Below are 25,285 nucleotides of genomic sequence, written 5' to 3' on the forward strand. Positions count from 1 at the left end.
AAATAATGAAACTCGTGGTAAGCACGCAGAATGTACGTAGCGGGTACGTCGGAGCTCAGGACGTCTCTTAGCGGCTTGTAAAGCTAACGGCGGGTACTCGGGAAACGTGGTAAACTCGTGAAGATTTTCAACATGTTGAAAAATGTCTACGAGAGCCCCGAGTATCTACGAGTGGCTATTACCGTAATTCTCCAAGTTCGAATCGGGGAAAACTTGGGAGAACTCTAGAATTAGCTTGTACAGTGGGACAGCCCTTTGAGCCCTACTGGTCATATCCTTTACTTTTTCATCCATTTGATGACCATCTGCTCTGCTTCCCACCCCCTACCACTCTAGTTTAACCCCTCCTGAGTTGCTCCAGCAAACTTCCTTGCAAGGATTTTGATCCCCCACGGTTTAGATGCAACCCGACCCTCGTGTACAGGTTGCCTCTGCTCCAGAAGAGATCTCAGTGGTTCAAAAATCAAATCTGTACCCACTCCTCATTCACACATTCATCTGCCCTGTCCTCCCCTTCCTCTCCTCATCATGTGGCACTGAGAGTAATCCGTCTCTACATAATCTCTTCTCCCTTCCCATGCGTTCTGGCTCCTCTCCGTCCCTTTTGAAAATGTTTTGCAGCCGCTCTGAGACATCTGACACCAGAGAGACAATACACTTTACTGGAGTCCTATTTGCAGCCATAGAATCTCCTGTCTGTCCCCCTAACTAATGAGTTTCCTATCATAATTGCTCTGCCTTCACCTGTCCCTGCTGTACCTCAGTCATGCCTCATGCCACAGACAGGACTACTGCTGTGGCTCATCCCTGAATGATCCCTGGCCCCTCCAACAGTATTCAAAAAAGTATGTGTTGGAAGGAACTGCAAATGTTGGTTTACACTGAAGATAGACAAAATCCAGAGATAACTCGGTGGGACAGGCAGCATCTCTGGAGAGGAAAAGTGGGTGACATTTTGGGTCGAGGCCCTTCTTCAGGCTGTCGGGGGAGAGGGAGATACAGAGATATGGAAAAGATAAGGTGTGAAAATAAGCATTCAAAGGGGATGCGGGCCAAGGAAGGATAGAAAGGTCCACATGGTCACTCCAAGTTCAGGTTCGGTGATCGTTTAGCTGAACACCATCTAAACCTACATGATCTCCCGGTTGCTAAAGCCTTTAACTCCCCCACCCATTCCCATACTGACCTTTCTGTCCTGGGCCGCCTCCACTTTCAGAGTGGGGCCCAGCGCATATTGGAGGAGCAGCACTTCATATTTTGCTTGGGTACCTCACACCCCAGTGGTATAAATATTGACTTCTATAACTTCAAGTAATCCTTGCTTTCACACCCTCTCCATTCCTCCCCATCCTAGTTCTCCTACCAGTCTGACTGTCCTCCTGATTAAATTTTTATTTCTGTATGCTTCGTTGTCAACTTCCCCCAAGCAAACAATGATCTATTCTACAGTTTCCTTGAGGTGCATCCCTTTTGATTTCTCGTTTTCACACCCTAAAAGAATATACTTGTTTTGGAGGGAATTTGTCATGGGATTCCTGCACTCTTTGCCTATTTCCTTTCTTGGTGGTCACCACGGACTTGGCATGTCCCACAAATGTATAGTTCACTGGGATACTGGACTGGTCTCCTCAGATTCCTATATCCTGCAGGAGGCGCATACCAATACCCTAACTGCCATTGGCAATGTACTAGCACAGGAACTTGTTAAAAGAAATGACCCCTCTTTATTTTACCCTCCACGCCAAAGCCTTCAGCAGCTTTTCCATCTTCACCCTCCCCTCTTCCCTCCATTTGCCTCCTTTTTGCTTTTTTATGCCTGCCTCCATCCACCCACCTATCACTGCATCACAAATACATCCCTCCTCATTCCCTACCTGACTATTTGCTCATTGTCCTTTTGTTCCTTGTTCTACCAATCACCTCTCACTTCCATCTCACTGTCTGCCTTCATTATTAGTTTTATCCTCTCTACTCTGTCTTGATGCAGTGTTTCAACCCAAAATGACAACCATTTCTGTCTGCAGATGATGTTTGCCCTGTTGAGTTCCTTCAGCAGATTGATGTTCTATACTCTGAAATATAACCAACTGGCTATGGGCCAGTTAAAATAGAGACACACGAGGCGATGCACGGTGGCTTTTTTAGATCCAGTGGGCAAACTTTGCCAGGATCTTCACAAACTCGATAGGGGCCATTTGGCATGGTTTTCTCAGTTGTGTGTTAGCTCAATGTTCATGACACAATGAGCTATTTTAAGGAATATATGCAATTACCAAACATGCATGCATATATAAAGTGATGATATGATGATGATGTTTTCCACTATTTTGTTCATATTTCAGAAGCTTTTACAAAAGTTTAAATAAAAGGTTGTGGGTGTAATTACGTTGCAGAATGCTAATTTAAGTTTACTTTTTTTAGACTTCATGAAGAAGTCTTGGACTTCTACAATTTCATGTCACCACGTCCCGAAGAGGAAACAATGCGTAAAGAGGTAGTAAAGCGAATAGAATCTGTTATCAAGGAGCTTTGGCCTACAGCTGATGTGAGTATTGTATTGTATTGTGAGTACTGATTGTATTGGGAAGGGTGATTATAGAGTGATGGGTTGTAAATAGGACTAAGATACTATATAGTATTTGCGGGTTTTTTCTTTTCTTTTTCTTTTTTGTATGGCTTTGTAAATATTTGATTAGTGTTCAAATGTAAATAATTTGGTGTACATATAGTGGCTGGTGTACATATGGTGTACATATAGCTGCTAAATTTGTATGAGATAACAAGCAGTTGAATAAGGGGTGGGAATTAATAAGCTTTGACTTCTTCCTGCTCCTTTTCAGACACATATGATTTCATTTATTTATAGATATTGTTTGACACTTTATAAATATTTGTGTTTTGTTTTTTGTATGCTGTTTCACATTTGCTTTTTATTCTTTTATTCTGTCCGAAATAAATAACTAATAAATAAATAAAAAGTATTACAATATAGAACCACATATCCACTTAATTCATTTTCTTTTTTACTTATGTGTAAGAAAGAACTGCCGATGCTGCTTTAAATTGAAGGTAGACACAAAATGCAGGAGTAACTCAGCCGGACCAGCAGCATCTCTGGAGAGAAGGAATGGGTGACGTTTCAGGTCGAGACCCCTCTTCAGACTGAAGAAGGGTCTTGATCCGAAACGTCGCCCATTCCTTCTTTCCAGAGATGCTGCCTCACCCGCTGAGTTACTGCAGCATTTTGTGTCTATTGTTTTTTTATACTTAGTTACACTGAGAGGAGTGCAGAATTTGTAAATTAGATTTAATTCTTTAAATTGGCCCCATGTTGTCAAACGGAAATTTGGACTTTATTAGAAAAATACACACACGCACACGCACGCACGGTTCAGCAGTAGAGTTGGTGCCATGGTTTGATTCTGACTATGTGTGTTTGCCCGTACGGAGTTTGTGCGTTCTCTCCATGAACTGCGTGGGTTTTTGCTGGTATTGTCAGTTTCCTCCCAAACTCAAGAAGTACACGTTTGTAGGTTAATTGATGTGTGTGTTTGTAGGATAGTGTAAGTGAGGGGATCGCTGTTTGGCATGGACTCGGTGGGCCGAAGGGCCTGCTTCTGCACTCTATCTAAACTAACTAAACATGGTGGAGTTAAGTGTACATTTAGGAAATAAATTGGAATTCCATATTATTGTAATGAAAGATTACTGAAACTATTACATTGGAGGACATTTTTGGATTTTTTTAAAGCTAAATATATCAAAATATATCATAATACATCAAACTGATGCGATGAATACACTTTGTGAAATTTTCAAAGAAGATTATTTATTTAAACCATTATTTTTCAGGGTTTAAAAAAATATAGGAATGTGAAATTGGAAAATTTTTATGTTAGTAAATTAACGTGTCAAGGCTTAGCCTGTCATTTTTCAGCACTCAGTTATAGCTGATTTCTTTGGTTAATAGCAAAGTAGTAACTATTTTTGCAAAATGCATATGTTAGCAAAACAGATTTTAGTCCAGATTATTTGGGCTGATGGCAAGCAGACTGGTCACCACTGAATCATTGCTGCCCACATTTTTCAACGCCTCAGCATTACATTGTTAGGGATAGGGTGGCAGAACTAGTGGGGATTACAGCACTACATTGTTAGGGATAGGGTGAATTTACTGGAAGATCTGTGGATAATGAAACCATCTTGCAATAATTTAAAAAACATGAAAATTACTCTATTAAAATTGCAGTGAGTTCACTATTGTTTTATTGCCTATGGCCTTAATTTTGAAGTTATTATTTACTGTCATATGGACATATATATATATATATATATATATATATATATATATATTATATATATATATATATATATATATATATATATATGTGTGTATATATATATATATATATATATATGCCATTTATTGTCACTATACATGTACAGTGAAACTGAAAGCTGCTCGTACTCAGTGCATACATACAATTTTACACAAAAAACAAGAAACAGAAAAACAAAACAGAAGGGAGATGGGGGGGGGGGATAGGTGAACAAATTCTACGGCGCTACATACATATATACATATATACAGATGGAAGTCCGTGTTGGGCGGTGTAGTCAGTGCATGTGTGGATTTGAATTTATGGTAGATATAATTCTCGGGAAGCAGCTATTCCTGAGTCTGTTTGTCCTGGATTTGATGCACCTATAGCGCCTTCCAGAGGGCAGCAGGTCGAACAGTCCAAACGCAGGATGGGAGCTGTCTTTGGTGATCTTCTTTGCCCTGCTAAGGCAGCGGGAGGTGTAGATGTCCATCAGGGAGGGGAGAGGGCAACCAATGATCCTCTGCGCTGTCCTGGTTACCCTCTGAAGCCTCTCCCTGTCTGCCATGGTGCAGCTGCCATACCATGCTGTAATGCAGTATGTCAGCAGGCTCTCGATGGACGAGCGGTAGAAGGTCAGCAGCAGGTTAGAGTCCAGGTTGTGCTTCCTGAGGACCCTCAGGAAGTGCAGCCGCTGCTGAGCCTTCTTGATGGACATTGAGGGACAGGCACAATGGAAATCTCATCTGCAGGCACAACCCAAACAGCATGAGCAATGGGTTATACATAATTTGAACATTGATAGTGTAAGAGGTGTTTCATCGTGTTCCTTTCCCTGGGGTAGATTTGTGTTGCAAGGGTTGGTTAATGAATCTGATGGCTGAGGGGAAGTAACTGCTCCTGTACATGATGGTGTGGGACTTAGGCTTCCATACCTCTTGCCTGATGGGAGCAGCGAGAAGAAGACATGGCTGGATGGTGAACATTTAGATAAGATATTGAGACAGTGTCTTGTATAGATGCTTCTGGTCACTCTGTCTCTCTGTCTCTCTGAAATCTCATCTGCAGGCACAACCCAAACAGCATGAGCAATGGGTTATACATAATTTGAACATTGATAGTGTAAGAGGTGTTTCATCGTGTTCCTTTCCCTGGGGTAGATTTGTGTTGCAAGGGTTGGTTAATGAATCTGATGGCTGAGGGGAAGTAACTGCTCCTGTACATGATGGTGTGGGACTTAGGCTTCCATACCTCTTGCCTGATGGGAGCAGCGAGAAGAAGACATGGCTGGATGGTGAACATTTAGATAAGATATTGAGACAGTGTCTTGTATAGATGCTTGTCTCTCTGTCTCTCCGTCTCTCTAATAGAGAGGTTGGCCTGCCAGCTTTTTGATTAGATCCATGTGCTTGTTCAGGTCATCCGAAAAGTTGCTCGTCGCGAATGAGGAAAACAGCTGCTGACTTCTTAAGTCGGCTTCCAATTCCTAACTCCTTCCTTAAGCGTCTCAAACCTTTTTATACTCCATGAAGGTGGACATCATGTTATGTCATGGATCCTTAATTGTTAGTAGTTTTGTCCGCAGATGCATTGACATAGTCTGTTGTGCTGCAGCAAGTAAGATTTTCATTGTTCTATCTGGCACACATGACAATAAAACACTCTTGACTTGACAAGAATTCAAATCCTTATTGTTCATAGACACAATTAGCTTTTGCTTTATCAGTGATAGTCCCTTCCCTCTGCAGGATTAAATGCCTTACTGCAAGTTAGATTTGGAGAGGAATGATGCTTTAAGAAATTAATTGGAAGCTAATTATAGTTGTTTCTGATCAGTGTAACGTATCCCAAATTTAACCTACTTTTTGTTTGTGACCTGGAACAAATTTGGAGAGAAGTGATTGATTCTTCCCCATAAAAAAAACTTGCTAATCAGCAAAAAATTCGAACAAATTAGCCTTTCACGTGCGTTAAAATTATACGCAACAAAATGATAAGCTGAACCTTGTATTTCTGCCATGCAGAGGATGAAAAGTGATCTATTCAACTAATTAATGTATGTTTAATCTACAGGTTCAGATTTTTGGAAGTTTCAGCACGGGTCTCTATCTCCCAACCAGGTAGGTCAAAATTATCTCCCATAATACCAATTAAATAATTTGTTTGGGAAGTTATTTTCAATAGAAATTTTTAGTGCTTTATTTTTTAAGTGTTTTAAAAAGATAAATAGGACTTTGTAGTTGTAAACCATTTGTAACCATGACAATCTCAGGATATCCTAAAGTGCATTTAAAACTGACAGTCATTTTATTTGAAAGCATGTTATAATGTAGCAAATCTGACCTAGGCAAAGCTATGCAGCTATGTATTGACATTACTAGGTAAGACAAGAAATCCTGCTTCCCCTGTCCTTTTCATTGTACAGCAGGGGCTGTAACCTCGGCCCGCAGACTTCCTTCATTTCCGGTACCTCCCGTGCCCGAGGCGCCCAGGCGCGGTGACGCAATTGCGGAACCGCCGAGCGCCAGCGCGGGGCCGAGCACCAAGCTCTGGCTGTACCGCATCCTGCGCAAAGCCGCCAGCACGGCCGCACACCTGTGTCTGGGCTTCACTGTCGGGATCGGGGTTGTCATTAGGCCGGGGACGAGTGAGTGTGAGTATTTGAGCCACCGCCTTCAGGACCGAGCCAAGGCAATGGTCTGTAGGTACGCCTTGTTCGTGAGCACCTGTAACTAGGGGCCAGTTCTCCAGGTGGTGTACTCGAAGGAATGGGATCTATGTGAACACGTGATTTGATGCCTGCTATCCGAGGTGAGATGGGGGCGGGATCTATGTGAACACTTGGTAGATGTGGCCCGCCATCTGCTCGCAGACATGCCACGCGGCCCCTATGCAGAACAAGGTTGCCGTCCTCTGCTATACAGGTTGGTAGTGGAAGAGTGTCACTTTAAGTTATCTGAAGAGCAACATCTTTGACAGTGCAAAGTACCATTTAAAGATAGCGGAAGTCAAAGGATATGGGGAGAAGGCAGGAAAGGGGTACTGATTGTGGATGATCAGCCATGATCACATTGAATGGCGGTGCTGGCTCGAGAGGCCGAATGGCCTACTCCTGCACCTATTGTCTATTGTCTATTAACTTTCAGCCAACATGGAGTATTACCATGTGTAGAATAGAAAGAATTTGCAGCAGCTTGCTGAACCACAATTAGCAATTAACAGGATTGTAACTTAGTTATTATAGACATTGGCGTATGATTAGATGTACTTTATGCTGGAATTTCCACTCGGCTGTTAGTGTGCTTATTTCAGATTTTCATTGTATATTATGCAATTCTATGTTATGCATGCTAGGTGCGAATTTAAATAATTGCATTGACATTTAATATGCCATTAATGCCATTAAAGTTGTTTCTTGGTCTTTACACTTGCACAATTAGCCTATACTAAAGTGTTTCCTTTTTCCGTGCAGTTATGATATAATGATGCGTATGATTATTAATTAATTGTTGAAACTTTGATTAGGATTTGTTGGCTTTCAGCAAGAAAGATAAGATGAAATAAATTAATTCAAGTCACTTATTCAGTAAGCTTAGCATAGCAACACCTGTTTCATTTGAGTTTGTTTCCCAGGTTGACTTTTGTGGAATGAGATAGAAGCCTCAATTTAGGCCTGTGGCTACTTATAAAGGCATGCAAAGAGGCCCAATATTAGATCATATGCTAATGACCTGTTCAATTGGCTATGAAATTGATATTTGGTCAAAAAGGTGATGAAATGACTTTAATGCGGATAATATATAAATCACAAAAGTGCTTTTAGGTACTGCAAGTAATTAGTAAAGCTGACGGGTATTTAGTGAGAAATCATCTGAATACAAAATAGGGTTAGAATCAATCATAAAGAGTATTGGTGATACCACATCTGGAGGGTTGTGTGAAACATTTGTTTTATCTTTTAAGAAACAATATAGATGCTTTGGAAGTGATGCCCGAATTGGGTGGGTTAGCTTCTGAGGAAGGTTGGGCATAATTGTACCTACTGGAGTTTGGAAGACTGAGAATGGATGGAGAGATTGTGACAGCTTGAACGAGGAGAGAATTTTAACTCTTGTGAGAGTATGGAACTGGGGGTTACCCATTCAAGGCACAAATGAGGGTTTTCTTCTGAAAGTTGCGTTTTTGGTACTCTTGCTGAAAAGGCAAGTGGAAGTCTTAACGTGAATATTTTTAAGGCAGACATAGATACACTTTGACAAGCAAGGGGTGGAAAGATATCAGCGGCATGGGAATGGGGATTTGAGATGGCGATCAGATCAGCTGTAATCTTACTGAATAGTGAAGCAACTTTGTATTTTGCAATCATTTTCTCAGGCAGAGCTGCATTTGTGTGCAGATTGTATCATGCTGTAAAGCTTCGGGAAACTATGTGGACTGATTGTTAGTACAGCCGTCAAGGCAGAGAAATGTGCATGTTCATTTAAGGACACAGATCCTCTTATTCCCCCACAAGTTTGAGTTGGGGAGGAAAACATTCTGAAGGGAAGTGAGCTTTCAATCTAAGGAGAAGTAGTAGCTTTAAATTGGGTGTTTATTAGAATTATGATTAATTAAAATAAAAATATTTAATTAACATCGGAGCCGATCCCTTGCCTGGGCTTGCCATCATGGGCTCGCAATCTCGGGAGAGGCTGCGTCAGGAACCAACAATGCAGAGGCTCGACCAGCCCCGACCTGGTGGCCGGTCATCTGCGCGGGGTATCTGATATCTCCCCCCCCCCCCCCCCAGATGCAGGAGCTGATCGGCCCGATGCGGAGGGCCCGATCACTGGATACGGGAGTCCAGGGAAGGGAGGGCAAAGAAGGGATTAAATTTGAACTTTTTTTCGCCTTCCATCACAGTGAGGAATTTGGAGGAGTCACTGTGGTGGATGTTTATGTTAATGTATTTTGTGTGTTCCGTTGCTTTTTATTTGAATGACTGACTTGGCAAATTAGATTCCTTGTATGTTGTAAAACATACTTGGCTAATAAAGTTTTATTGTGATAGTAAAGCTGTCACTTGCAGCTCTCACTTCAATTGGATGGTTGTAAAAGACCCATTTGATCTTGGGAGGGGTCAACAAGGCAAAGGTATGCATATTTATCCAATTCTCTGGTAGTTTTATTTAAATACTAATTTAAATAAAAATGATAATTGGATTTGGAAGGCATGGGTGATTCAGTTGACTTTTAAGCAGAAATCGTGAGAAAGTGAGTGATCTCATCTCATGGATGATAGTTGCTTGCCTTTACAGGTTAATTCATAACTACAATTTACTATGACTATAAATTGTTTAAAATATTTTTTACTTTACAGTGATATAGACCTGGTAGTTTTTGGGAAATGGAAGAACCCACCTCTACAACTATTGGAACAAGCACTACGAAGACGGAATATTGCTGAACCGTATTCTATTAAAGTACTTGACAAAGCTACAGTAGGTTACTTAGGAGAATTTCTATGTAATTTAGATTTAACACTATTTGCCTCTGTGTGTTTCATGATTTGAAAGAAAAATATTCTCAACTTTACAGGTGCCAATTATAAAACTGACTGACCAGGAGACAGAAGTCAAAGTTGATATCAGTTTCAATGTAGAAACTGGTGTGAATGCAGCTCAATTTATCAAAGACTTTATTAAGGTAAATATGACAATTGCTGCATGTAATATATATGTGTGTCCTCATCATTGCAAATAATGACATGCACAAGAACAAGTTTGTACCTGCTGAACGGTATCCAATGTATGTAGATTGATATCCATGCAGCAGCAGTTTTGTTTTTCATTGTTTTGACCAGCATTGCCAATCCAAGATATTCAGATAGAACAATGAAATTCTTACTTGCAGCAGCACAACAGGATATGTAAACATAGTACACTATAAACAATAGAATAAATTAGAAAAATAATACAGTGTGTATTTATATATCGCTCGCTCTCTCTCTCACACACAGACATGCGTACACATAAAACAAACAGCAATAATAGTGCCATCATAACAATAATAGTCTATGTAGTTCAGAGCTTAATGGAGGATCATGCTGTTTAATATCCTGATGGCTGAGGGAAGGCAGTTGTTTCTGAATCTGGCTGTCAGTTATCAGGCTACTTCTCAATGGCAGAGGTGAAATGAGTGTGTGGCCAGGGTGGTGTGGGTCTGATGCTGGCTGCATTTTTGAGGCAGTGATTCCTGTAAATCCCTTCAATGGTGGGATGATCAGAACCCGTGATGGGTTGGGCAGTGTTCACAACTTTTTGCAGTCGTCTTTGTTCCTGGGTATTAAAGTTGCTGAACCAGACCGTGAAGCAACAAGTCAATATGTTCTCCGCCATACACCTGTAGAAGTTCAAGAGAATCCTCGGACATACCGAATCTCTGCAAACTTCTCGGGAAGTAGAGGTGTTGATGGGCTTTCATTATAATTGCATCAGTGTGCTGGGTCCAGGAAAGATCTTCAGAAATATACATGCACAGGAATTTGAACCTTTGTCTCATTCCACCATCGTCCCATCGACAAAGACAGGTTTGCGGGCCTCATCCTTCCTCTTCCAAAGTCAACAATCAGTTCCTTGGTCTTACTGGCATTGAGAGCCAGGTTGTTGTACTAGCACCATTTCGTTAGTCGATCGATCTCACTTCTATGCCCTGACTCATCGTCATATGAAATTTGTCCAAAAATGGTGGCATCATCGGAAAGGTTGAAGGAGTACACACTGTCCGCCTACACCGTCATGAGTAGAACACACAGCCTTGAGATGCTCCCGTTATGATGGTTATTGAGGAAGAAGTGTTTTTGCCAATTTGAACAGACTGTCTGTGATGAGTAAGTCGAGGACCTGTTGCGGAGGGATGCATAGAGACCCAGTTCCGTGAGCCTGGTAACCAGCTTGGAGGGGGTGATAGTATTGAAGGCCGAGCTGTAGTCTATAAACAGTATCCTGATGTATGTGGTTTTTATAATCCAAGTTTTACAGAGATAGGTTGAATAAGTTAGGTCTTTATTCTCTGGAGCGCAGAAGGTTAAGGGGGGACTTGATGGAGGTCTTTAAAATGATGAGAGAGATAGACAGAGTTGATGTGGACAAGCTTTTCCCTTTGAGAATAGGGAAGATTCAAACAAGGACATGACTTCAGAATTAAGGGACAGAAGTTTAGGAGTAACATGAGGGGGAACTTCTTTACTTGGAGAGTGGTAGCGGTGTGGAATGAGCTTCCAGTGGAAGTGGTGGAGGCAGGTTCGTTGGTATCATTTAAAAATAAATTGGATAGGCATATGGATGAGAAGGGAATGGAGGGTTATGGTATGAGTGCAGGCAGGTGGGACTAAGGGAAAAAAAGTTGTGTCGGCACGGACTTGTAGGGCCGAGATGGCCTGTTTTCGTGCTGTAAATGTTATATGGTTATATGGTTTGTTAAGTGGTCCAGTGCAGAGTGGATAGCCCGTGAGATCGCATCGTCAGTTGCCATGTTGTGATGGTAGGCAAATTGTAATGGATTGAAGTTCTTGTTGAGGTCGGTGTTTATATGCGCCATAACCAACCAACCACGGACGTTAGTGCCACCGGTCGAACTGGGGAACTACAAGATGAATGCTATTTTCTCAGTGAGCTTTGCTGTTGAGATTGAGCTCGCTGGCATCTGGCACCTCCCCTATGGAATTAGTTAATCCAAACATGGAACTAAACGTACTGCAGTCGTCAACAAAAATAAAATGCTGGAGTAACTGGACTCCCTGGTGAGGCAACATCTCTACAGGGCATGGAGAGGTGACATTTCATGTCAAGACCCTTTCTTCAGTCTGATTATACTAGGGCGTGAGAAAGCTTGAAAAGAGATGGGTGCAGGATAAAGTAACTGTTGGGTGGATGCAGGTGAGGGGGGATTGATTGTTAGATGGTGGACAAGGCCAGAGGTGAAAAGTTGACAATATGAGGTGTTGTTCCTCCAGTTTGTGTGAGGCCTCACTCTGGCAATGAAGGGCCTAGGCAAATATAAATTGTCAGTGGTTCCCTGTCTACCTTGTGCTGAAGTCATCAGTGTTTAATGACTAAACCTTGGTAACGTAAGGCAAAAGAGAATCTGGTCATGAAAATATCCTGGTCTCTATCCCAATTTCAAGTGCACTCTTGTAATTTTGTCCTGATTAGAGGTGGTGCTGGACCATCAGTTGCAGGAAAATCGGTGGTGGACCTGTAACTGCTTCTCTGAAAATAAAACATGTTTTAATACATGTTTTAAAGTATTATGTAATTTGGGTTTTTCTCTTTTAAATTGTGATTTTCAGCAAGGTTTCAGAACTGTCTTTAAGCTGCTTTCCACCCTATACCAATGTTTTGCTAAAGTACTGTGGCATAACCTTTATTCATATCATTGGTGCAGAAAATCAGTTAATTATTAAGCCATTGGTAATCTAATTATTTAATGTAGCTGTTTGTTGACTTGTCTGTTCCTTATTTGAATATTTGATCTGCCTAATTAGACTCTGCCATCACAGGTAACAAATGTTCTAGTACTGAGTGTTAGCATTTTAAATTTTGCACACTACGTCAAATGGCATTATATTGAAAAGATAAATTGCCAATTTTCTGCTTCCAAATCTTTTTGTGTTTTGGCTTTTAATCCATGGCGATTTTTGTCTTGAGTTAACGCAATTTTTTTTTTCTTTGCAGGGTTACCCAGTGTTACCTTACTTAATACTGGTCTTAAAACAATTTCTTCTTCAGAGAGATTTGAATGAAGTCTTTACTGGAGGAATTAGTTCTTACAGCCTTATTTTGATGGCTATTAGTTTCTTACAGGTAAAAAGGTTTTGAATTTACCTTCAGGTGGGGGGGGTCAATACTTTGCTGGATAATGTCGTTATGAAACCATAAAAGTTTAAATATTTAAATGACAATACATTTGAGACTTGTGCTGTCAAATCTGCAAGTTCTGAATATACTGATAGGATTAGGGAATCACTTCTCAAATGCACTTTTAGGTTAATCCTGGTGCAGGATGGCATATTTCGTACATAATAAAACATTTTATTATATTTAAGAGGTAAACTTACTATGCTTTAATTTGTAATTTGCTTATGTTTTTAATCAACCTTTTTAATTTGTTTAAATTACTTTTTAGTATTAAAATTGAAAGCTGTTAAACTTGCATTTTTGTCAGCCAGAAAATTAAGAACAGGATCTTAAAGGCTGTGAAAGGTTTAAAGGGCATTTCAAGTCTGTTTCAAGGGGGGGAAAGGTTGTCCCACTGCAGGAGGCCATGCTACCATCCAAACTGGTCAATAGAATTAGGAAGATTTGGGCCAACAAGATAGGTGTATAAATAAGCTAGATGTGGCGGGGTATGCCCAGTTAGTCATTCTGGGATTGCAAGATTTGCTTCTGCTATAATGTCCAAAATATGTAAAAATACGCGGATTATGAAAACTAGATGTAATCTAGATATTTTCGAACTAAACATTTTGACACTTTTGAATGTTGCAGTTGCATCCACGAATTGATGCCAGAAGGCCTAGTGTAAATCTTGGAGTTCTTTTGGTGGAATTCTTCGAACTGTATGGGAGACATTTTAATTACTTGAAAACTGGTATTAGAATAAGAAGTGGAGGTGCGTACGTTGCCAAAGATGAAATTATGAAGAACATGACCAATGGATATAGACCATCCATGTTATGTATTGAAGATCCTCTGGTTCCAGGTAATTCACTAATTAAAAATGCATTTTGCCTTTTTATCTTGTATTTCATAACCAGAAGGGCTTGTAACAAGACGAGATATCATAGACTTAAAATTTAAAAAAATGGGAAATAAAAAGAGATAATTCTGGAAGAGCTCACAGGTAGCATCTGGGGTAAGATAAGTAACCAATGTTACGTTGGAGATCCTTCATACTGACAAAGGGTCTTCAACCTGAAATATTATTTGTTTCTCTTACCACCGATATTTCCCAACCTGAGCGTTTCCAACATTTTCTGTTTTTATTAAAACATTATACTGTATTTTTCCTTCAGGATGGTGTAAATGTGTTATCTTTATTTGTGGGTTCAGAGGCCAAGTGGGAATGGAGATGCTTCCACAGAGAGTGCATAAGGTGCCTGGTTGAGCAGGAAGGGGTAGGTTGAATGTGAGTTGGTGTACTTCTCAATGACAGGCCAATAACAGTTTCTGTATGCTATTGATGAGATTATCCTTATCCTGAATGCCCTTTCTCCCTACTCAGCAGTCGTACATCAGATATTCTTGAGACTGAGAGGGACCTTGAATTTTTTAGAGATTTTCCAAAGGACTTTCAAACGTCTCCTCTACCTATTGGGTCTCTTGTCTTTTCCAGTGACAAAGCTGTGAATGAAGTTTGTGCTTTGGGAGTTGGGTGTCAGGCATGCAACCATTATGAACTAAGCATTTCATTATCTGCATGTGCAAAGAGATCTCTGAGGTCTGTAATTATGACCGAGAAGGGAGAACATTTCACTGGTAACTAAAACTGGGAAAAATCATCAGCTTGTCCTGAAATGCCTCTTCTTATCTGAAGAGCTGCTCAAAATTGCAGTAGATTCTGCCATTCAGAGGAATGATGGATGTCAAGGTGCAACAAGTCCAAACCTAAATGCAGGAAGCTGAACCAGCTGATGTTCTTTTCCAAATAAACAAAAATGTTTGACTCCAAGAGGACTAGTCGGCTGCTCAGTGAGATTCATCGGGATTTTACATGATGTTCTTAAAACATGCAAGCCATAATCTTAACCCACGAATCTACAATAGACACATCTCAGTTGCGGCTGTACGACTGCCCAATGCTGCCTCTCAGTTTTCCAAACACAATATGGCACCTCCCCCCCAACAAACGTTAGAGGAACTAATCATCAGATGTAATGGGGAAATTCATGGCAACTAGTCTTCAGAACAAATGTCACCTGAGCTTCCTAAGTCCAGCTACAATTTGCAGATAATGCCTATGTTTACATGCTAAGTCTAAAGTTGAAGCATTGTCAACTCATTCACCAAGGCATACGAGTGGATGTGCCTCCTACTCAACATGGTTCAATGGTACTTTATTTGTCATGTGTACTGAGGTACAGTGAAATTCATTTTTGTATACAGTTCAGTACAAGTATCTTTATATATAAGCACGTGGATACAAATTAGATAGGCCTCTCAGATGCAGTACAAGTGTATAACAGTAGTACACTGAGACAGTATACAGTCAGCAGATTTGGTGCCATTTTCAAGTCCTAGTTGTTGTAAGTGAAGTGTTCTTGACGACCATGAAAGCTCATTGTCCTGGCAGAGTTGCAAGGTTGGCCTGGCTAAGGGTAGCCGTCGTGTCCACCACTGCTGCTCTGCCACCGCTGTAGGCTTCGTGCGGTTCATACACATGACCTCTTGGATTGACACCCGGTTCAGCTGAACCCCTGGCTGAGCAGGGTCTCCAGCGCCCACTCCACCGTCGAGGCCGTGCACTCCCTCTCGCAACATGCAAGCCGGGTCTTCCAGGTGGGTCCTCTGTCCACATCCATGATGTGCAAGCTGGATGTTCCAGCAAATCCATGGCAGACGGGCCTGCTGCTGGCTTAACTGGGTTTGCTTGTGGCATGTGCAACATCTACAACACACTTGGTTTCGGCCCGAAACGTTGCCTATTTCCTTCGCTCGATAGATGCTGCTGCACCCGCTGAGTTTCTCCAGCTTTTTTGTGTATCTACAACACACTTTACTGATCTGTCTTTGCAGTACAATATTGCCCTCGGACAAAGTTTCACAGCGTAGCCCTGGCGATCATCTACTATCTCCCATATTTCAGCAGCCACCCTTAGCAAAAGCAGACATTGATGAAATTCACAATGGCTCTCAATGTGCTAGCACATCCATTTGTTGATAGGAGGATTAGAGTGTTCGAAGATCAGGACATCAGAAGTTGCACGATGCATTGTCAACCAGGCAACAGTAATCCCTGGCCACTTGCATGCATTTGAGTCCAGATCTACCCACAGCAGCTGCCTTAGTGCACTTGAAATATGTAATCGAAGCGACCAATGCTAAATCCTCCCAATTCACGAAGGATAAATGATCCAATGTGCATGCTGTGCACTGATTTAAAATGTAAATGTTATTGGAAAATAACCCATTTGATTGCATCATTTGCCCATTTGCCGAGTGGCTTTTTGTCTCGTGTCAGAATTTTTGATTATTTTGGAGTAGGTGTGTTTTTTATCAATATCAGTATTTTTCTGTTGTGATTGATAATTTTGGTCTAAAATTACATAACATGTCATTCGCATGCTTGACTTTTATAGTCGAGGCATTTACAGCCAATAGTTTAGATTGAATTGTCATCTTTTGTAATATACACTATTTTTAATACACTAGATAATTACCTGAGCTATTCAAATTTTCTTAAAGTAGTCACACATTTGTTCTCCTTCCTCCTACTAGCAATAAATTGTTTTTATTTCACAGAATTAGTGAATTGCTATAAAATCATATTAAAAGGTCTCCCTTTAAGTGGACCAGATGTTGGTTGACCTGTGGAGTGTTTACAGAATTTTCAACTCTGAGTTTGGTCTTCGGAGTTTCATAGAAATATCTGAGTGCTAGAAGTAAGCATGGATTGCCATTGTTAATGTTAATAATTAAGGAATGATGAAGACATTGGAGTCTCACCTTTTCATAACAAATTAGCTGGTTAGCCAGTTTCTTTTGGAAGAAGTCAGTAGGAGTTTTACATGTACTGTACAGTTTATTTATTGCAGATTGTGGCACTAATACTGGTGACACTCTGGTTAGCTGTAAACATTGCCTATTGAATTGGAACATAATGTTCTACTATAAAGTAGCCAATTGGGTGTATCTTATCAGTTTATTCACTATTCCAATTTTTTAATTTTCCTTTTGGAGTCTTGGCACTGCCTTGCCGATTGGGGAAAATGGAATGGTTCAGATTGAAGCATTTAAATATTCTAAATTTAACATCTCGGCATTTAAAAACAAAATAAGCCATTCTCATTGAGTGATCTTGCTTGTAAGATCCCCCCCCCCCCCCAGGTATGAAAACTTCATTTTGTTGAAAATACTCTTTAGCATTACTGATGACATTTTAACATTAGGCCAGTTACCATTCACTCAGTTCTTCTCATTACATATTTTGAGAGTTTGCTTTCCTTTCACCCAATTGGGACAATTTGTAGTGAAACAAACTCTGACTATGTTATGCAATATTCAGTGATTTCACAACGACAAAGATTTTAAAAGGAATTTGGACAGTCGTAGTCTTACTCGTACAGTACAGAAACCGGCCCTTTGGACAACTTGCCCGTGCCGACCAAGATCTCCTGTCTACACCAGTCCCATGAGCCTACTTTTGCCCCATATCCCTCTAAACCTTTCCTATCCATGTCCAAATGTCTTTTAAACATTGTTATAGTACCCACCTCAACTACCTCCACTGACATCTTGTTCCATATTCTCACTACCCTCTGTGGAAAATGTTACCCCTCGGGTTTCTTTTAAATCTTTCCCCCTCACTTTAAACCTATGTCCTCTAGTTCTTCATTCTCTTCTGGTTAAAAGATTAGTGCATTTATCCTATCTTTCCCCCTCATATACACCTCTAAGATCACACCTCATCCTCTTTGGCTCTAAGGAATAAAGTCCTAACCTGCCCTCGAGTCCTGACCATATCCTGTGGCTGGCCTCGTAACTGATAGTTGTAGAGCAAATATCAATGTTTGCAAAACAATGGCCAATGAATGCTGCAATAAGTTATTCAGATGTGAGAAAATGGATGAATGCAACTGGGCTGTTGTGATTTTTCTTTGTTTATATTTTGTACTTCATGTTAAGAACTGACAAAGAATGTTGAATTCTCCTTTCTGGTAGGATATGATGTAGGGAGGAGTTCATATGGAGCCATGCAAGTCAAGCAGGTCTTTGATTATGCGTACATTGTCCTAAGTCATGCTGTATCACCGTTGGCAAGATCTTATCCAAACAGAGATTCTGAGAGGTAGGATATTACAACAATGAATTTAATAATGAAGGATTTTCATTGCCTTATATTTTATATATATTTTTTCAGCACTCTTGGAAGAATTATTAAAGTGACACAAGAGGTAATAGATTACAGAGAGTGGATCAAGAAGAAATGGGGTGCGGTGAAAATCCCTGGATCATCTGATTCTGGTTAGTAATACTTTCCTATACTGAATTGAAGCAGATTAAAGTGTAAATTTTAATCTTTGCGAACCTCATTGGGTAAACCTATTTAGGGTCTTTCTGACAAGGCCCTTCTGACTACTTTCTCCTCACCTAGATGTAGTTTGCAAAGGCTCTTTAGTTTCCTTCAGGGTAAAATGTTTTGCTTTTTACTATATGTACTTGGAGTAATTTTTATTTTAAAGAATCGATCCACCTAATATATTCCATATGCTATTTTGGCTCTCAATATTATAGGTTTGTGTTTAATTTCTGTTATTTTCAGAACTACCTGCTAGAACTATTACTAGAGAGAAGGTACTTGGGAAACTGAAAGTGCTGAAGGTGGATTAGTCACCTGGACCTGATGGACTGCACCCTAGGGTTCTGAAAGAGGTGTCTTTAGAGATTGTGGAAGCATTGATAGATGATTGGAAAATTGCCAATATTACCCCGCTGCACAAGAAAGGAGCAAAGCAGAATAGTGGGAACGATAGGAAGGAACTGCAGATGATGGTTTAAACTGAAGATAGACACAAAATGCTGGACTATCTCGGCGGGACAGGCAGTATCTCTGGAGAGATAGAATGGGTGACGTTTCGGGTCGAGACCCCTTTTCAGACTGATGGCCTGAAGAAGGGTCTTGATCCAAAACATCACCCATTCCTTCTCCAGAGAAGCTGCCTGCCCTGCTGAGTTCCAGCATTTTGTGTCTATAGTGTGAACTATAGGCCAGTTAGTCTGACTTTGGTGTTATAATGGATGAGGTTACGGAGTACTTAGAAGTTGACGATAAAATAGGCAGATATGGATATCAAGTTGGCTAGATGGCAGAAGGCAAAGAGGGGCAATAAAGGTTTTTTTTTGGTTGATTGCCAATGACTATAAGAGTTCCACAGGGCTTGATGCTGGGGCTGCTGCTATTCACATTGTATATTAATGATTTGGATGAGGGGATTGAAGGCTTTGTGGCCAAGTTTGCAGATGGGGAGGGGCAGGTAGTGTGGAGAAAGCAAGGACTCTGCAGAAGGACTTGGATAGGTTGGGAGAGTGGGCAGAGAAGTGGCAGAAGGCATATAGGACACCAGAGTATGGAGTCATGCATTTTGGTAGTAAGAATAAAGGTGTAGATTATATTTTCTAAATGGGGAGAGAATCCAAAATTGGAGGTGCAAATGGACTTGGGAGTGCTGGTGCAGGATTCCTAAAACGTTAATCTGCAAGCCGAACCTGTAGTAAAGAAAATAAATGCAATGCTAGAATTTAATTCGAGAGAGCTTGTATACAAAAACAGAAATGTAATGCTGAGGCTCAAATGCACTGGTCGGGTCGCATTTGGAATATTGTGAGCAATTTTGGGCACAATGTCTCAAGATGAATGTGCTGGCTCTGGAGAGGGTCCAGTGGAGGTTTACAAGAATGATCTCGGGAATGAGTAGGTTAACATATAATGAACGATTGATGGCACTATATTCGCTGGAGTTTAGAAGAATGAGGGGGGACCTCATTGTAATGTACAGAATAGTGAAATGCTTGGATAGAGTGGATTCGGATTGGGTATTTCCACTAGTGGGAGAGTCTAGAACTAGAGGTCAGAGGGTGGTGAATCTGGAATTCTTTTTCACACTAGGCTGTGGAGGAAAAATCAGTGTATATGTTTAAGGCTGAGATAGATAGATTCTTGATTAGTAGAGGTGTCGGAGGTTATGGGGAGAAGGCAGGAGAATGGGGTTAGGAGGGAGAGATAGATCAGCCATGATTGAATGGCGGAGTAGACTCTGGCAGTATGGGCCGAATGGCCTAATTCTACTCCTTTCACATGATCTAATGAGAACAGAAGTATTGACATGCTGAGATATGAACCATGCGAGCCATTATCCTGACCTTTTCAATGGAATTCCTATCCATTTGGTACAGTACTCTTGCTACCTGTGTGAATCAGGACAAAATTAGTAGTAGTTGCTGGGGACAGGAGGTTGGAAAGAATGAGTGCTAACAAAGTAGGGAGGACTGCAAAATCCCGTGGCATTCTTTTGTAAGTAGTATTGGGGCTTAGTATGTTGTAGCATTAGGGACATCTTTAATTTATTGGAGGAGAGGAGGAGCCACTCTTTGTGGTCCATGTTAGAACTAATAACATGACAGAATAACAGCTAGAAGTCCTTTTTAGAGATTGCATGCTGCTTTTGACTAATTCCGTGCTTTGAGAGATGATACTGCCAGAGTTTCAGAAAGGGAGACAAAATGAAAAAGATGAAAATTATGGAAAGTACCAAAAGGCTAAGTAGTTAAATACTACAAGTTCCAGATGAGATTGGTTAAGGTTGCTTGGATTGGGTGTTGAGATTATAAAAGGGCTTGCCACAATCTTCCAATATTCACTCATTTTGGTGGCAAAAACGGGAAAGCAGACTATTATCTAAATGGTGACCGATTGGGAAAGGGGGAGATGCAGCGAGACCTGGGTGTCATGGTACACCAGTCATTGAAGGTAGGCATGCAGGTGCAGCAGGCAGTAAAGAAAACGAATGGTATGTTAGCTTTCATTGCAAAAGGATTTGAGTATAGGACCAGGGAGGTTCTACTGCAGTTGTACAGGGTCTTGGTGAGACCACACCTGGAGTATTGCGTACAGTTTTGGTCTCCAAATCTGAGGAAGGACATTATTGCCATAGAGGGAGTGCAGAGACGGTTCACCAGACTGATTCCTGGGATGTCAGGACTGTCTTATGAAGAAAGACTGGATAGACTTGGTTTATACTCTCTAGAATTTAGGAGATTGAGAGGGGATCTTATAGAAACGTACAAAATTCTTAAGGGGTTGGACAGGCTAGATGCAGGAAGATTGTTCCAGATGTTAGGGAAGTCCAGGACAAGGGGTCACAGCTTAAGGATAAGGGGGAAATCCTTTAAAACTGAGATGAGAAGAACTTTTTTTCACACAGAGTGGTGAATCTCTGGAACTCTCTGCCACAGAGGGTAGTTGAGGCCAGTTCATTGGCTATATTTAAGAGAGAGTTAGATGTGGCCCTTGTGGCTAAGGGGATTAGGGGGTATGGAGAGAAGGCAGGTACGGGATACTGAGTTGGATGATCCACCATGATCATATTGAATGGCGGTGCAGGCTCGAAGGGCCGAATGGTCTACTCCTGCACCTAATTTCTATGTTTCTATGTTTCTAATATTCACTCGATAGAAACATAGAAAATAGGTGCAGGACGAGACCATTCGAGCCATTCAAAATGATCATGGCTGATCATCCAAAATTTATACCCTGTTCCTGCTTTCTCCCAATATCCCTTGATTCTGTTAGCCCTAAAAGCTATATCCGACTCTCTCTCTTGAATACATCCAGTGACGTGGCCTCCACAGCTTTCTGTTGCAGAGAATTCCAGATCCACAACTCTGGGTGAAAACGTTTTTCCTTGTCTCAGTCCTAAATGGCCCCTTAATCTTAAACTGTAACCCCTGGTTCTGGACTCCCCCAACATTGGGAACATTTTCCATCCAATCCTTTAAGAATTTTATGTGTTTCTATAAGATCTCCTCTCATCCTTCTGTGATAGATGGCAACAGAATGGAAAATAGTAAAAGTAATACTCTTCTAGCAGATGTGTTGTGGGGAAGCTTTAGAACTGAGAATCAGGACATCATGGCACTTGTTTCCTGCATGCATTTTGAAAAGTTGTTTGGTAAAGTTCCACACAAAATTGAGGTCTGTGGAATTAAAGGGTTATTTGCAACATGTTTATGCAATTAGCTTAAAGGCAGATAGCAGAGTAATGATAAATGGTATTCATACTGGAGGATGCTAAATCATTGTGTTCCATAGTGATGTGCTAAGAGTGGGTTAATATGGTACCAGGGCACAAAGTAAAGTTTCCAATTTATTTGGTAATCCATGGCGGTTTAAAGTGATGAACAATGAGAAGGAAAGTAAAAATCTGAAAGACGAGCTATCTGAATTGGTAGAGGTGGATGAAATTAAACGAAGTGTGTGGTGATGCACTTTGGCAGTAATAAAATAAGGAATGGCCACATAGACATATCCTAACTCTGAAGGAACCAAGACTGTTGCAGGGCATGTTGAACAATTTGGAGGTAATGCATGTATAAAACTGGTTATATCATTTTGAGGCACAGAATATACCAGCATGAAGTTATGGGGGCCTTGCACTTTAGATTCTATGGAGCATTGTATCCAATTCTGGTCCTGTCAAGGTGAATTGATTGTCATATGCACAAGTACAGTGTGGTGCAGGTACAATGCAAATCTTGCTTGCAGCAGAATCAATGGCACATAAAATCAGACAAGCACAAATGTTAGATATAGTTTCTAAAAGAAAGCAGACTGCAGAAAGTTAAGACATTTAGAAAACCATGTCCACGGTAGTGTAAGAGGTGATCCATTGTCTTTTGTCACGATAGAATTAGGACTCTGTAGATTGGTTCAAAAACCTGATCATTGAACAAATGTGTTCCTAAACATGGAGGTGTGAAACTTCACGCTTCTCTACTTTCTGCTCCATGCCTATCTCCAGAGAAGCATATTGAGAGTATCATAATATATGTGACAGAAAAGCTAGGCTTTTGTAGGATAAACTAGGCAGTGAGAGGAGCACATGTAGATGCTTTGAATAGAGCGGTGGATAGTGTCCACCACTCTGTGCTGCTTCTTGTAAGTTGTAATTACTGTACCAGCCCATGATGCAACCAAATACTTTGTACAGCACATCTGTTTAGACTATTCTGGTCATCATACTTTTGAAAGGGCCTACAGAAAACATTTTAGTAGCATGGTTCTAATAATTCAATGAGGGATTTCAGCTGTTGGGTTAGACTGGAAAAGCTGATATTGTTCTCAACAAAAGAGTTTATGCATGGGGGTAATATGTTTTAGCATGGAAAGCATTATGTAATAAAGAAAAGTCATTATTGGATTGGTGATACACAAAATTGCTGGAGAAACTCAGCGGGTGCAGCAGCATCTATGGAGCGAAGGAAATAGGCGACGTTTCGGGCCGAAACCCTTCTTCAGACTGATCAGGATTGGTGAGTTGGGTCTCGCAGAAATCAGTGTAAGGGCCTTGTCTTTGGTCTGTTTTGGTGATAGACCAATAAATCTGCTTTTCTGCCCATCTCTAGATTTTCAGAAAACGTTGTACTTTTTCTTTAAGTAACATGTTTTCTGAAAATCTGGAAACAGACAGAGAAGCAGATTGAGAGTATCATAATAGGAAAAATGAGTGGACTAAAATTTGTCAGGTGGACAAATGTACTGTTATCCTATTTGGTAAGAAGAATGGAACAACAGTGGTTTAAATGGAGAAAATCTCTGAATTATTCCCATACAGAGTGATTTGGATGACCTCTGGGTGAAGCAGTTAGCAATTGGGTGTAGGAAATAATTGTGCAAATGCAATATTGCACTTCATTGCAAGAAGGATGAACAATATAATTAAGATTCTGGCCATGTTTGCCTGTAGATTGTTTCCCCATGTATGGGAAAACCCAAGAACGTTGTTTCAGAATAAGTGATTGCTCGTTTAAGATAGAGCCAAAGATACTTCTATTTGAAGATAAACATTTGCATTTGTCAACAATAGACTTAATCAGCCTAATGTATTTTAATTGTTGAGGCTTTCCTTCTGAAGAACTTGGCCATTTTGTATTTGCCAAGAATAATGGAGTTGTACGCTAATTTGTGGTCTACTACTGCAATTTCCAAGAGAAGGTGTATTGTATTGTGTACTCCCCGTTAAAGATCAATCAAGTGAGGATTTTTTTGAGACTTTCTATCAAAGATCTTATTAAATGGTGAAACACATGTGGTGATATTGATTAATGGCAATGCGGCATTGTTGAACGATGGAATTAATCTGGTTCCGTTCTCCCTGTAACAGCCATTACAGTGTTTAAGATATAGTGCACTGGGAGGAATAGGAAGAAAGAAGGAATTTGTGATTTCAAGGTCAGAAAGCAAATGTCAGTTTGGTTTCATTACTACCCATAGTTCTACACTCTATCATCATGGGGAAGTACTCTAAGACAATCTTCAAGACACAAATTGAAGGCCAGAGGTTTTCTAATGAATTCATAATGTCCAATTCCTGTATGCAGCATACGTTCATTCTGATAAGTCGAAAGCAAAGTTTGCCACATCAGTGTCAGGGGATGGTCACTATAAGCTCTACCCACAACATGCAATAATTCTATTTATACTTGCCCTCTTAAGATTAACTTATTCGGAAACATTTTGAAACTAGTCAAATGCTGTGGCTTTGTGGAAAGGCAAAAGCTATATATTTTGAAGTAGATGACATGTCTACTGATTTCGCCAAGTACTTTCCACCATTAATAAGGCACAAGAGAGGAATCCAATGGAATACCCTGATTCTGAGAACTTCTGAAGGCAAGATCAATAACTACAAGGATGTAGCTATTTGAATTGGTTTATTTCTGTCGCATACTGAAATACAGTGGAAAACTGTGCGCAAAGTAAACAAATAATACCATGCATGAATACATCAGGTAATGCAGAGAAGGAAATAAACAGTGCAAAGATGATGCAGACTTTTAAAAGGAAACGGCCACACCTAGGTAGATTGGAAGATTTGCCATTCACCCGTGGCATCGAAGAGGTCACTTACAGAGTCGAGTCAAAAGTCTTATTGTCTGATAACAAATAAATAACTATTCTTGAATCTTGTACAGGCTTTCAAGCTTTTG

The 25,285-nt window shown here is 40.6% G+C and overlaps 1 protein-coding gene across 4 annotated transcripts in view; it reads left to right on the forward strand.

Annotated features, from left to right (window-relative positions):
- tent4a (terminal nucleotidyltransferase 4A) overlaps nucleotides 1–25,285 on the forward strand; it is a 77,746-nt gene that overhangs the window by 31,835 nt on the left and 20,626 nt on the right. For all 4 annotated transcript variants that reach the window (XM_055659185.1, XM_055659193.1, XM_055659203.1 and 1 more), the window contains exons 2-9: nucleotides 2,422–2,545; nucleotides 6,396–6,442; nucleotides 9,682–9,802; nucleotides 9,900–10,007; nucleotides 13,037–13,165; nucleotides 13,850–14,063; nucleotides 18,242–18,368; nucleotides 18,441–18,544. In XM_055659185.1, the coding sequence (XP_055515160.1) occupies nucleotides 2,422–2,545; nucleotides 6,396–6,442; nucleotides 9,682–9,802; nucleotides 9,900–10,007; nucleotides 13,037–13,165; nucleotides 13,850–14,063; nucleotides 18,242–18,368; nucleotides 18,441–18,544 (974 nt within the window). The remainder of the gene's footprint in view (nucleotides 1–2,421; nucleotides 2,546–6,395; nucleotides 6,443–9,681; nucleotides 9,803–9,899; nucleotides 10,008–13,036; nucleotides 13,166–13,849; nucleotides 14,064–18,241; nucleotides 18,369–18,440; nucleotides 18,545–25,285) is intronic.

Source organism: Leucoraja erinacea, chromosome 2 (assembly GCF_028641065.1).
Source record: "Leucoraja erinacea ecotype New England chromosome 2, Leri_hhj_1, whole genome shotgun sequence".
NCBI lineage: Eukaryota > Metazoa > Chordata > Chondrichthyes > Rajiformes > Rajidae > Leucoraja > Leucoraja erinaceus.